The sequence below is a fragment of the Crotalus tigris genome, unplaced genomic scaffold (assembly GCF_016545835.1).
Source record: "Crotalus tigris isolate CLP2741 ecotype Arizona unplaced genomic scaffold, ASM1654583v1 scf7180000018371.15429387391:27106975, whole genome shotgun sequence".
In the NCBI taxonomy this organism is placed as follows: Eukaryota; Metazoa; Chordata; class Lepidosauria; order Squamata; family Viperidae; genus Crotalus; species Crotalus tigris.
The window spans coordinates 8,199,824-8,214,633 of NW_024096970.1; the positions used below are offsets into that span (position 1 = coordinate 8,199,824).

The 14,810-nt window shown below is 36.6% G+C and overlaps 1 protein-coding gene and 1 long non-coding RNA gene across 3 annotated transcripts in view; one reads left to right on the top strand and one right to left on the bottom strand.

Annotated features, from left to right (window-relative positions):
- The window catches only part of LOC120311603, a 35,125-nt gene extending 25,813 nt beyond the window's left edge, over nucleotides 1–9,312 (bottom strand). The window contains exons 1-2 of the long non-coding RNA XR_005557669.1: nucleotides 9,175–9,312; nucleotides 2,168–6,393 (exon numbers count right to left, since the gene is read on the bottom strand). This is a non-coding gene — a long non-coding RNA (uncharacterized LOC120311603). The remainder of the gene's footprint in view (nucleotides 1–2,167; nucleotides 6,394–9,174) is intronic.
- HNF4A (hepatocyte nuclear factor 4 alpha) overlaps nucleotides 1–14,810 on the top strand; it is a 70,794-nt gene that overhangs the window by 24,688 nt on the left and 31,296 nt on the right. Inside the window, exon 1 of one of the 2 annotated variants that reach the window (XM_039351286.1) lies at nucleotides 9,555–9,694. The exons of the other annotated variant lie outside the window; for it this stretch is intronic. Within the exon in view, the coding sequence (XP_039207220.1) occupies nucleotides 9,667–9,694 (28 nt within the window). The 5' untranslated portion in view covers nucleotides 9,555–9,666. Of the gene's footprint in view, nucleotides 1–9,554; nucleotides 9,695–14,810 lie in introns of those variants that run through there. 2 annotated transcript variants of the gene reach the window in all.

Sequence of the window (14,810 nt, forward strand, 5' to 3'; positions counted from 1 at the left end):
TGTTAAAGTATGTGGAAGAACTGACATACAAAAGGATATCTAAATACGTCAGAGAAAAACATTCAAGACTTCTACCTGGTACTGTATGCTAATATCTGATATAGAAGAAGGCTTCTTTCCCACTTGGGAACTGAAGAGATATAAAACTCTGTCTGCTAGTTCAAGTGATAATAAACCCAGTTTAGTTATATTGCATGATTAATCTATATAAAAAATATTCTTGAGATTGAAAATCTCTAGTTCAATATTCCCCTGATTAATGTCCTTCTAATGTGTTGGACTAGAACTTCCATTGCTCACAACTGGTGGGTTATGAGGGATTATGAAAACTATTGTCTGATATATCTGGAAATATCAGATAGTCAACTATATTTTTTTTTCTTTTTCATTTTCTCATAATATTTTGGGATTTCAGGGTACAATCCCATCCAAATGGCGTATTCTTCATTCAGTTGTAGTTTAGATCTCACTTTGTGACTACTTAAATGTAAAACAAAAATGTAACAATGTAGCAGGAAAGGGTGGGCATTAAGAACCATATATCATCCATCGGATCTATTATATACAAATTCCACTGAGTGTATATAATGTTTGCACAAATTTATTTATTTATTTATTTATTTATTTATGAGACTTATATACCGCTTTAAGTGCAAGCACTCTCTAAGCGGTGTACACCAGTAAGCAATGTATATATATATTTACATTGCCCCCAACAATCTGGGTCCTCATTTTACCTACCCCTAAAGGATGGAAGGCTGAGTCAACCTTGAGCCGGTGAGATTTGAACTGCTGACCTGCTGAACACAGTCAGCTAAAGTGGCCTGCAATATTGCACTCTAACTGCTGCGCCACCTCAGCTCTTACTAATACAGGTAGTCCTTAATTTATGACCACAATTGGGGCCAGAAGCAAGGGGGTTGTTAAGTAAGTCATGCCTCATTTTATAACTTTTTTTGTCACGGGTTGTTAAGCAAATCACTGTAGCTGTTTAAGTGAATTACATATTTGTTAAATGAATCCAGCTTTCACCATTGACTTTGCTTGTTGGAAGTCAGATGGGAAGATCACAAATGGTGATCACATGACCCATGCAACATCGTAAATAAATGCCAGTTGCCAAGCCCTCAAATTTTGATCATGTAACCAGTGTAAGGACTGATTGTAAATCGCTTTTTTCACTGCTGTTGTAACTTCGACTGATTGCTAAATAAATGGTTGTAAATTGAGGACTACCTGTATTTGCTTGAAAAAGGCATCTTCTACTGTTAAGGTGACCAATCGTCCTCTTTAGGGAGGACAGTCCTTCTTTTGTAAGTTCTGTCCTTTCTCGAAAAGTGTCCTCCTACATGTCCTCCTTTTCGATATTTGAAGACTAATCTATAAATCTCCATATTCGATGGATGCCGATCTGATCTGTTGCGTGTGATGTGACGTATTTGTATTTGACATGACGATTCGTCAAGGCTCAGTACAGTGTGGTGAGATGCGATTATGAGACGCATGCGCTCCGCACAGGAGAATTGTTTTGAGAGAGTGCACCGCGCGCAAGAGTGCGCCGCACGCAGGTGGCTTTGTTTACTTCTTACCGAAACACGGCATGGCACATAGGCATGCATTAGACTCACTTTTTTTTCTTCAATTTATTTGTGTCCTCCTTCTCATTGTAAAAAAGTTGGTCACCTTACTACTGTATATGTTTCCACCTTCATGTTTAGTCCATGCACGATGTACAGTTGAGTGCAGTCCATGAAAAATATTATTTTCTGAAAATCTGTGGACCTGGCAAAAACAAAATCCTAGGTGGCACAATATCATAGTTAGTACATGAAACACTTTCAGGTATGAGTTACATAATTATTGCAATTCCAATGATTATGTGAAGAAATTCTTGCTCTGATCTAATATCTGCTGACCCTTAATGAAGATACCAAAGGTATTATTTTACTTTAGCAAGTGCAGTTAACTGAAATTTTCCCCTATGAAAATCTGTAGTATCTGTAATCATTTTGTTTTGTGCACACAGAAAAAAGAATTATCAGGGAAGATTTAAATGAATTGTTGGATCATTCTTTTTGCTTCCCTTTTTTCTAAAATGTTCATTAACAGTTCTCTTTAAATGCAGGTTCATGCCTTACCAGCTATTTCTCCACCTTAATTAACTTACCCAATATTATTCACCCTCAGCATATTTCCATGAAATCAGCTTTGGGGACACCAGTTCTGAAAGTTAATCATTGTATTGTTTATCAGTTGATGATTGATTTATAAAGGTTCGTGGCTTCAGCATGCCACCACCCATGGTACAGTTTGTTGAAATTCTCAGTTAACTTAAATGGTGCATTTTATGGCTATAGCATAATTTAATTATTTTATGGCAGAACAGGGTATTAGCTTAAGATGCTTGCTAGGAAAATCAAACAGCAGGAAAAAGCAATATTATTTTGTTTAGGTGGTATTTCATTAAAGTAGATCTAGATATTTTAAATGACCTGGGTTTATTGCAAGTTGTTTCGATAGCTGTTCCTTATCTGAGTGAAAGTGAAAAGATCTTAATCTAAGCAGTTGATTCTAAACCTTAAACTATATACTTAAAATAAATAAAATTTAAAAAGTAATAAAATATGGTTGTATTAGGGGGCAGTATATAAATCCATTATGTCTTCTTATTTATTTATATTATGGTTTAAGCACAGAAACACCAGCTTACTTTGGAAAAGGACCAGCAATTTGAGTAAATCCTAAACTGTACTTTCCTATAGCAGTAAGTAATGTGTCTGTCTCAGTTCCTGTTCAGATTTGAAAGGGAAATAAACTATTCTCCAAAATTAGACAATTTTGTGGCCATCTAAATATTGTTGATATAAACTTGCTATAGTCCCAGCTACCATGCTCAGCAGTTTAGAAATTTGGAAACTGCAGTTATAAACATCAAGAAAAATATAGGTTCTCTGTGTCTGACATTATACATAGCTTTGTTGTTACAGAACTATCTGTGTGATATTTTTCTCCTGAGGCTCCTTGATTTCCTTCAGTGCCCTTTCAATTTTCTAGCATAACCCAATCATATCTATTCATTTTGGAAAACCCCAAACTCCTTTTTCCTTCACCCCAATTCTTCCTTTTCGTTCATTTATCCGCACTTCATTTCGGGATTCTCTTTGGCATGGATAAAAAATAAAATCTGAATTTAAGCACTCAGTCCTTCTTATCTAATCTTATTGACCAAACCGCCTGTTATATATTTCAAAATTCATGTGGGGGGGGGCTTTTAGCTTGAACATTTGTTAAATTAATTATTAATTATTATTAAAAGATCAATAGTTTAAAAAAAATAAAGGCCTCCCTCTGGACAGTATTTTTTTTTATCCTAAAATTGTGTTCACTTTGAAATGTTTTTGTAGCTACTTAAAGAAAAAGTTCTAAAGTAAGCTGCAATATCAATTGCTCTCTTGCTCCTTTATGACCTTAGTTGTTCATGTGGTTGTACTTCCCCAAATGGAACTGCCACATAATGCAAGGCCCTCCTAGACTTTTACATCTTGCCAAATGAACTGGCAATTGTAGCCAAGGAAATTTTTCCATAAATACATCTCATGTGCCATTTATGTCCTTTCCTGGATCAGGTGTGACTTTTCATGGCCATATATACTTCAGATAGTTTTTGTTTGGATCACTATATCGTGAAGACTACTTGGAAAGTTCAGATGGTCCAGAATTCAGTGGTCCAAGTAATTATGAGTACATCTCAATTTGTCCAGAAGCTGAACTGATTTTCAGGAACAATTCAAGAAATTGTTGGTTATCATCTATAAAATTCATATTCAGACACTGGATAGCTACATGATTCCTTTTCTACAACTGATTTTTTTTTGTCCTAGAAAATCTGGCAGAGTTGGCCAGCCACAAGTCCAGTGACAAAATAATACCACCACGTGGGACTATGGAAGCATAGGTGTTCTTTTGCTATCTCATCCTTTGGAATGGCGTTCATTTTCCATTCCATCTCTGAATATCCCTGACACAATCCATGCTGTCTTTTAGGAAGGCTTTAATTTGAGGAGTATAATTTGCAAAGCTGTCTCAGAGATGTATTTTGATTCTTTTTCATATCTCCCAGTGGAAATTAATGATCCAATAATTCTCTTGGGATTTTTGTGAGTATTACGGGTTTCTGTTTGGCTTGTGTTTTTAATATTTGTATTTATGTATCAAAAGCCAGTGCTTTCACCATAAAAGCTATCCAAGTGGTTTAATTAATAATGAAAACCAAACATTCCACCCCTTCAGAGATAGATTGCAAAAGAGGAAGATACAACACAAAAGGAAAGAAGCCTCTGGCAGCAGGTTCATGATTCCCATTATAATCATGTGAGAAAAATCCATGCATTAATGGCTTTCTTGTTCTTCCTTACAGAGCAGTTGGTCACTATAATTTCTTCAGGGAAGGAGAAGAGTCCTTGGTCCATTTCATTTTCTCCCAATATCACATATCTTGGAATAAACAGGAACCTTCTTGAAATAACTGGTCTAGACACCCAAGGCTAGATCAATAGATAATACTCAGGAAATCAGTGTTGGAACAAACAACTACGTGAAACCCCAGTGATCAGTCATATGACAAAAAGGGGGTTGGGGGAAGAAAATTTGCTAAACCTATGAAATCTGTGCTCCCTTTTCCAAACTCCTATCTTCACTCAAAGCTATTTTACTGGGCCTTATATTCTTGTACCTGAATGAGCATACACATTTTTTTTTTAAAGTAATTTGGCTGAAGAATTTTTCTCATTTGTTTTTAAAGTACAGGCCTTAATGTTGTTTTTACATCTTTTTTAAAACTTTGAAAAAAATAATTTAGGACTTCATGTAAGTGGAAGGAAAGCACCTGCATACTACCCATTAATGTAGCCTGAAAAAAGATGCCTCAATTTTAATTAATCCACTCATTAAAGTTAATAGCAAAAATATGTTACCCTTATATGAAGTTGGAAGCATTTCTTACAAATCATTTTCAAAAAGTGACTAGTTCCATTCCTAATTTTTTTTGCAATAAAATCCAAATACTAAAATGAATATAAATAAGCAATGAAAACAAATCAATGAAATTTTGGTAAACAACGAATAACAAGAAATGTCTTCACTTCCCCCCTAGATTCTGTCTGTACCTCCCCAAGGTTATATTTTTCATTTTGGGAAGCCCTTTATTAGACAATATAATATCTGGTTTTTGCAATTTGGTGGTTAAAAGAAGCTTCAAGAGAATTCTTTGATTGGCAATCACCACACCTCATTCAAGGACTTTTACAGTTGTATTTTGCGTACTTCAAAATATTTTGGAAGAAGATCTTCTGACCTCACCCAAGTACATAGTCTCTCTATTATTCATTAAAGCAGCCACATCTCTTTTTCCAGCTTCTAGAGAACCTTCAAAAAGATGTTACTGCTTTAATAATTGCATAGAAGCCATATATAAGGCATGGCTGCTTTAATTAGTGCCAGAGTGAAATCCATGTGAAATCCAGCACATTTCTTTTTAACATTTTTTAAAAGAATACACAGATGTATTTTATAGCAATCCAGGTATTGTTCACCCATGTTTCCTGCATATCTTTCATTTCTAAGGAAAATTCATTACAAAGGGTAAGACTGAATCACCGCAAAACACTTTTGGATTGATAGTGCCAGCAACTTTTCATCTGAAACTGATGAAGAGAGCCTAAGAGACTGACTTAAGAATTAAGAAGTCCTTGATTCAAATTGATTTTGACTTGATTTCTATAGCCATCCAACTCACAAAAGCAATTCTAGATGGCTTACAATTCAATGGAAGCATTAAAAAGAAAAAAAGAAAGAAAGGCATGAAAGCAAAACACAACAAAAGAAGAAAATAATGCAATAATAAAATAAAAAGAATAACAAAAAAACCAAAATAAGAAGATAATAGAATTAAAGACCATCATTTGTATAGAACATTCAGAAATCATTCTAGTTAAATTTATCTATCATATATTTGCCAGTTCAGAGACACACCTCTTTTCCTGCATCAAAGACTGCCTTTGGCTTCTTAGTGATGTGCCAATAATTGTGCTTCCAAAAACTATGGGCAAATTCAAGGAAAAAGAAAAGTTCTTTTATTTCATTTTCATTTAATTAAAGCCTTGAAATAGATAGATAAAAATAGATAAAAGTCAGTTATGAATTGAAAAGTTTTCCCATGTGATGCATAGAAAAATAATTGCCAATGTTTCAAGGTTGCTGGAGACTTCAGAAGTGCTAATTCAAGATGGTTTTCAATCCTTAGCAATTTGTTACTTTCAGATATAATAGACTGCCTCTTTTCAAATCAACAGCATCTTGCTGCCTGGAAATGATAGAAGTTGCAATTCGACACATCTGGAGAATAATAGTTTGGAGAAAAACCAACAAATTACATATTATTCCCCCTTTCTGGAGAAGTGAGAAATTCAGAGCAAGTGCTAAAACATTTATTTTCTTTTGAATGAAAGGAAATATTGGAGACCTGATATATCTTCGTAATAAGCAAAGTTTTTCTTTAAAGTCTGCAAGCAGAACTTTCTGATAACAAAATGGTAAATAGCAAATAGCATAAAGGATTAATTTTGAATCAGAGAGCAATGGCTACTCATTTGTCAAACTAGTTCATCCTAGTTCGCTCCTGGTAAAAATGTTATGCTCTCTACCCTAAATCAGTTTTAATCTTTAGCTGTTTCTCAAAGTATCCAGAAAAAGCTTTGACTATCAGGAATTGTCTTTCCTAAACTGACCCAATTTTATAATTGACTTCCACTTGCTTTGCAAAAAATCTTCAAGTTAAGCTTTCCATAGATCTAAGTAACTAAAATTTGTTAATATCTATGGAATGGATTTTTATTTTTATTGCTATGACTTTACTACACAGAAACATATTCATTTCAAACCCTGAAGGATGTCACATTTCCAAGGTTGGAATGAAATTTCAAGATAGTAAATAATAAATCATAATTTTGGCTGAAATGGTTTAACCATTGTATTTTAGTGCCTCCAGACAGTAATAAGCTAAGGTGAAGCAGTTTTGGCTCTTTTTTTTAGTCTGTATGGGTTTTCCTTGATAAATAAAGGCAAGATATGATAGAGAAAACATAGGAAAGTCACAAATGGCGAATGCTATGGCTTAGTCAGTTCTGTAAAGAAAGCAGGATATTTTTTTTTAAAAAAAAAAAAAAAACTCTAGAAGCCATGGCTCTCCTAAAGGACAGGAATCCTTATATATTAATCATTATGCAATTCCCCAGAGTAATCATAAATTGTGCTATTAGTAATTCATAGCATATGATGATCAAACTTGAGAATGGGAGGAGATGGTTGATAAAAGAAAAAGTTAACTAGTTTTATTTTTGTATCATTCTTTTACACACATCTTTCTATCTATTACAAATGGCTGTGTGAATTATTAAAACTTTTGATCTTCTGCTAATTTATATGCAAGTGAAGTATTGGCTGACTGAGAACATCCCACAAATTGTAACCACCTTTTAATGTTCCCTCAGCACAAAAATCCTGTTGTGATTTAAATTAAGGGAGCCTAATTTCCCTCCAACCTGGGTACTCTCCAGATGTATATATTTGGGGGATCAGAATTATCTTACTCCTCCTGGTACTCAATAGTAAGAGATGATCCAGACAATTGGAGGATAGGAAAGATAGGAAAAACTGCCATAAGGAGATGCTAGATGGCAAGTTGTACTATTATCAAAAAGGAATGTGAAGTCTGTGCAATCTTGGTAGCTTTGCAGCTTTGTCTTAAAGAGCTGCATAGTACAAATGACATTTGTGGAGCTAAGTGAAGCAGTTTTGATTTGTTGCAATTTAAAGAGAAAGGAAAGGTTTTGTTATTGGCTTCCTATTTACTTTGCAGTTTTATTAAAGCCATGAGAATCCCATGAGCTTTTTTCCCTATAGGTATCTTTCTTGAGTCCTTTTTCACTAAAGGCCATCTTCCTTAATTCTTTTGAGAGGCCTAAAAAGTCTATTAGGGAAACTTAAATTTAAAAAAAAACCCTGACTGTAGATGTTGCTTTGTGAGAAATTCCTAGCTTTTAGGTTTAGTAATTCTTTTTAAAAAAAAGTTAATCCCAAGTACATGAAACTTCCTGTGGAAATGTGGTTCTGGTGATGCTTTGCAGGATTTCCACACAATTGCTTAGCAATACTGTCCCTTGGAAGTCAACTGCAAATATTAAACAGCCTCGCAACAACCCTAGTTGTCATTCAAAGAGCCAAAAAGTAGCTATTTGCAAGCTCTGCATGCCTGGAACTCTAGATTCATGCATGCCTGTCTAACCCCTTTATGAGTAGCAGTGTGGATTGTCCCTCTGACATCTACTCGGGCTTCTCTCCCCCACCACCACCACGTTGGCTAGTAACCCATAAATGTTCTGGATCCTTCTGATTCAGCAGAATTCCACAGGGGTGCTTATTAACACATGGGGGAAGGAGGAGAATGGCTCTGTAATTGAATTTAGGCAAAAGGCAAATGGGATTTGATGGTGTGGAAAGACAATCCCTGTTTACTAAAGTCTGACAAAATACAGGCTGGGGAGGGAGGGAGTATTGTCTCCTTTTGGAAATAACCAAAAAGCAAATATATCCTCAGGTCATGGAAAAGGGGCAGGGACAAAATATTGACTTTACAGGGGGAGGGAAAAATTATCCTTTAAAATGCATACACTCAGTTTAAACGTAGATGGCTAGATTCAGTGCAAGATCTTAGAGAGCAAGCTGGTTGAAAAGTTTGCTTGACAGCTTTTGGTGTCATTTCTTGCTGTGGTGAGCAAGTCATGCAGTAAACTATTTTCTGTTAATTTTTTCATCTGAGATAACCTGGCCAAGAAATGATTAGCACAAAAGTAAGTTTGCCCTAATCTGGAGAGAATAGGAAGGGATGAAGAGTGAGAAAGCTGTACTGAAGTTATCTGTTAACTACATCAAATGCCTCCAATTGGAAGAGATCGTTCTTCCTATCTCTTTGACTTTCAGTACCCTGCCCCCTTCACATTGTCTTCTCTTTTTTAATCTTAAGGTATGGCCCAAAATGACTACTTCAAGCACAATAGATGTTTTCATCTTTTTCCTTTGAAATAAAGCTGTGAAAGCAGGCGTCGGGGATCTTCCTACCTGCTTTGTTACTGGCAATCAGAAGGAATCCTCTTCTCCGATGCTTGACTTTGAAGTCACACAAGTAGCCAGAATCCATTCTTTCAAAGTGCACTGCAGTTCAGGCCAAGGCAAGCTGATTTGCAATCTACCCAGCAGTTCCAAACACTGAATGTCAGAGCCTGAGGAAAAGCATAACTAGGTTGTCACTTGGAATGGAGTTTGGTCAGTGGTCGGAGATCTATATTCTCAGATAGGTAGGACTTTGTCCACAAACTGGAATTTGAAATTTCAACGGGGGGGAAAAAGCAGAAGGGATGGTTTGAGAGATGACTGTGCTGGCGTGGATTCCCCTAGGACTTTAGTTCTCAATCTTGTAACTCAGGACTGTGCTCCAACAGGCTTACCTATCGTGTGGCCTGGGGAATGGAACAGTAATAGCTGCTACAGTGTTCTGTCCACTGAGAATTATGACAGGACGTGCATTCACCTCTATGAAAAGAAGAAATCCAAATGATTTTAAAGCAAGGGAGGCCTCACGGTAAGCCATACTTTTAAGCATAGAAGGTGGCTGCCAGCAGCAGGGCTGATGTTGGAAAATAGTTGGATATACATTAATACCTGAACCTCTAAGTTATTTTGTTGCTTTCAGATGCAGTGGGAGATTCTCTGGACATGCCTTACAATTAAGACAGGTTGAGCCAGCTGCTTCAGTTAGCAAACCTTCATGGATTATTAAGTTAAGCAAACCTGCTTCATTATGCCTAAGCATACAGCTTTTGAAGACCAGTTTTTGCTTGCCCCGGCCCTGTATGTGCAACATGAAGGGTTCCTCAGAGTGATGCATGGTGAAACTGTAAGACCATCTATTGCCCTAGGCTGCTTCTACATCTACCTCTCTCTGTGTTGCTTTGAGGCTCCCCAGCAGGGAGTGTGTGGGGAATTGGAGAGATCATGGCAGGTCACTTTGGTGCCAGGGCTAGCAAAGAAAGTAGGAAAATCCCAAGGGCCAGGAGGTAGAATGGGGCAGGAGTTCCTATCAGAAGAAAGATATCTAGTTCTAGAGTAAACATGGAAAATCAGTCTTTGCAGCTTTTCTTCTGAAGTAGGAGGTGAGCCAATGGTTAATCATCCCAGCTTCCCAGAATCCATGCAAGTTCCACAGAATTGGGGAGAAAGGAACATGTATTATTCTCCTCTCCAGGCAGCCTTGGCATTTACAAGAGGCATTAATATTTTTTTTTTCTCTGAGCACTCCTGAAATGTGGAGTTTAGTCTTTTAAAGATGTTTTTATCTTGTATTCTGTATCAGAGGATGTAACAGGAATATTTTTTTTAAAAAAGTAGCAAATATAAAGATAGACAAGTTTCAAGCTCATTTATATATTTATTTATCAAATTTAGCAACTGCACAGCTCTCTCACAGAGGAACATTGGGCAATGTATAAATAAAATATCGAAACGTGAAAATTGTATATAAAATTTAAAAAGAATTAAATTCAACATTAAAAGTTAAATAATTAAAAAAAGACAAAGGGAGAGCCTAACCAGCCCCAGCAAAACAGCAGAGCCATGTTTTTAAACTTTTCCAAAAGGTGAGGAGAGTGGGGGCCTGCCCTATTTCTTGGGGAAAATGTTCCAAAGGGGGGGGCAATGGTAGGGTTATACTTTTATTAGAAACAGCTCTGTAATTAAATCAGCATTTGTCTTTTAGATATTTTTACATTATGCTTTGAAGACCATACACAGTTTTCCAATTTTACAGGCACACATTTCCTTCATTTAAAACAGAATAATCCATTGCAATAACTGAACACTGTTGTCTTCCATAACACTGAAGTAGGGAACTGGCTCTTGCCAAAAGTTTATCTGAAGACAACTAATCTTTAAGATTTTAATTTCAGCCACCAGCAGTACATCTGAGTCATCTTCACTAGAGGTGAAAGGCTTTATGATTCATTGTCAGTTTCCAAGCATTTAATCCTTCGGTTCCCCTTAAGAAACTCCCCCACCATATTAGCCTTGTACATACACCTTTTGATTGCTATTTCTAGTAACCTTAATCCTTTCAGACCTTGTATGAGAGGAAACTTTTTTTTTTTTTTTGGTCTTACCTAGTTAGGAGCTTGTTTGACTTAAGGCATGTTTTGCTAAACTGAGCAAAACTAGACACTATAGTAAATCCTGTGCATGTTTAACTTATGTCTGTACACATTTATCTAATCATAGGGATCATCCTATCCAAATTTGGATTGGCATGAAAGATCTCTCAATGGGGCTGTTGTTGAGACTCGACCTTTCTGACCCTCTTATATGAATTATTGGCTCAATAGCGTCTAGCTGAAGAGGAAATATTAGGATATGTTCTTTCAAGCAGTAACCATGACATGTTTAATAGCCACAGTCCAGAAACCTGTTCCATTTCCTCAGAGAAGCTCAAGTCTGAGATGAGGAAGCTAGTGGTCTTCCTCTCAATTCAACAGTGGACTCTCTGGAACAATTAGATTGACAGCCATTAATATGTCACCCAATATAAGTGTCTGAAGAACAACAGTATGTGAAAGCTATTGACTTCATGCACACATCCTGTTTATGGGCTTCTAGAGGAATATAGCTCCTGAGAGGAAAAGTGATATTGTTGATTGGGAATCTTATGGGTTCAGGCCAAAGATTTATAGCAAGAGTAGAGAACTTTTGTCTAGCCGGATATTGCTGAATTGTAACTTTTAGTTATCTCACCATTGGCCAGGCTGGCTTTATGGCTTGATGAGAATTAAAATTCAGCAACTAGAAATTTTTCATTATAGATCTAATCTGAGTTATGGTGTGCAATGCATGGTTTGTTGCATGCTCACTCAGATGTTCACATTGGATTTGGCATTTTTTTCTACCTATCAAGTCCTCTCCAAAGACCAGGGATAGGCAGATGTGGATGTTTGATAGTATTACAGTTATTGTTGCAGAATGTAAGCTGTTCTGAGTAAAGCTGCCTTTTGCAATTGACTAGTGTGCAATGCATTGCTACCATTATTTACATTTCTGTCATGCTGTTTTAGTAGGTGAACAAGGTGGCTTCCATGAGGATCTCTCTACACTTTATTCCCACAAGAACAACCCCATGAATTAGAATTGGGCTGAGAGAGAATGACTGGCCCAAAGTTACACAGTGAGTTCCATGATTAAGGTCGACTTGAAACTCATATTGTATGGTTCTAATCCAACATCTTAAACACTAGTCTAGCCCAGGGCTTGGTGGTGGAGAGTTCATTACATTTAAATTAAGAGAGTGTAATTTAGCCCAGTCACCAAGTGAGTTTTCATGGCTGAGAGAAGACTTGAACCTGGCTCCCTTGAGTAGTCATCTCTAACATCTTATCTATTGTGTCATAATATCTCTATGTTTGTATGTTGTGGGTGCAGAAAGAGTTCCTGAGGCTACAAGCTGGGATGCAGAAGACAGATGCATGTTGCTTATAAAAACAGAGGAAAATAAATCTGGTAGATTGTTATATAGGGATTATGAAATAAACTAACCACTGACTAAATGTATTGATATTAGGTTTATTTATGTTCTTTCCATTAGAAATTTTGTTACAGAGAATTCTTACCAGGGCATGCTTGCAAAGCATCTGGGAGACATTATGAAATAAGAGCAGATCCAAGAGAAAATCACCCGCATGTTCCAGTGTTGCAAAGAAAATGAAAAAGTACATATTTGCTTTATCTCAAATCCTAGGCAGAAAAATACTGGCAGCATTTGTGGAGGGGCAATAGGATCAGTCTAAGTCAATGTTTCTCAACCTTAGTAATTTTAAGATGTGTGGACTTCTGGGAGTTGAAGTCCATACATCTTAAACTTGCTGAGATTGAGGAACACTAGTCTAAGGAAAGTGGTGCTACAACACAACCTAGAATCTTTTTCTAAATATGTTGTGATATCACAGACATGCTCCAAAGAGGTGGAGTTTGTACCACAACAGTGTTTTCATACTTCTGATAGAAGCAGGGAAATAATAGGATCCTGTGGATGCTTCAACATTTGACCAGGTCTTAATATACACTAATGTGAAGAAAGTCAGCTCCAGAGCATGAGCAGGAGTGGTGTAGAGTAGGTGACCATAAGGACTTCTACCTGCTTTGGTGACCAGGAGGTGACTTTCACCCCATCTGTAAGTGCTGGGTGTTAGAAGTAGAGGTGGTTTTCTCAGTATTGTACTTGTATTTGTTAGACTTATATCCAGTGGTGGAATTCAGCCAGTTCGCACCAGTTTGGCAGAACCGGTAGCTAATTTTTTTGTTGCCCAGGCCCAGAATGGACTTCCGGAAGCGGCATCCACACAGAGAACCGGTTGTTCACATATTTGAATCCCACCACTGCTTATATCCCAGATTTTGATCAGGAGTTCAAGGTGACAGATATTGGTCTCACGTCTCCCATTTTTCCTCACAAAAACTGCATTAGAAAAGCATCGGTAACACAGATGTGAATTAATACGTTAGTGCAGTGCGAGATACTGTACCTTTCTCCAATGCCAGTTTTCAGCACTTTGAAAATGACTACGTATTTCTTTGCTTTCTTCTGCATTTGCAATTGCAGCTGACTCTTGATTTCATGGCCACTTCCCACACTTCTAAGTACTACTGTCTCTTCCTTCAATGTTCCTTCTTACCTTTATTATATTCTTCTTTAACGTTACATTAAAGCTGCTGCTGTCTTTCATTAGTCCTTTTTGCTTCTGAATTAGCCATTGAAGGGCCAGAAAGTACCCACTGGGATTTATATTAGACATTAAATCATGGGCTGTTCCTGAAGAACAGTTCAAACTGCCTGCAGAAATTTTAATTCACTATCTGCAGTTTAAATCATAGGGGTTGCAAAAGATAAGGTGTTTTCATTATGAAAAGAACAGGCCATAATCATTAATTATTATTGGTTCTTTGGTGCAATTCAGCTGATATTCAATATGATAACATTGATTTACTATTATTAATCTGGTTATACACAATAGAATTTATAGTATATCATAAAACCCCTCCTCAGCTACAGTAACCAATTCATTACATAAATGCAGGTCTAAGATCTGTAGCTGTAGAAATACTCAGAATTGTAACAAATGCAGAGTTTGAGTTCACACAGCAGAGCCCCGTGACTCTTTTCAAGACTGGAACACAGAGACTGTGAGTTCTAGTCTCCTTTAGGCCTGAAGTCAGCTGGGAAATATTGGGCCAGTCCCTTACTCTCAACTGTAGGAAGGAGGCAATGACAAACTACTTCTGAAAATCTTGCCAAAAAAGCCTTCAGGGACTCATCCATGCAGTTCCAAGAGTCAGGACTGACTCAAATGCAACAACAACAAAAACTGATTAGCAGAGAACTCATCATTTGTATCCCACTCCTCATTTAGGAAGCTTCCATGCACGGGCTTATGGTATTTTGTAAAAACGTAAGATAGAGAGAACAAACTTATTAAATATGCATTTCCTTACATCTGAGAAAATATATATTAATATGTTCATTACCAGATACTAAAATATTGGAGATTTGCTACATTCCAGGAAAGTTGTATGTAAGTAAAACATACTTTGGCAAATAATTACAGTTGTGGACATACTAAAATGCTATCAATAATTACAATAGTTAGTACTTTGTGAAAAAG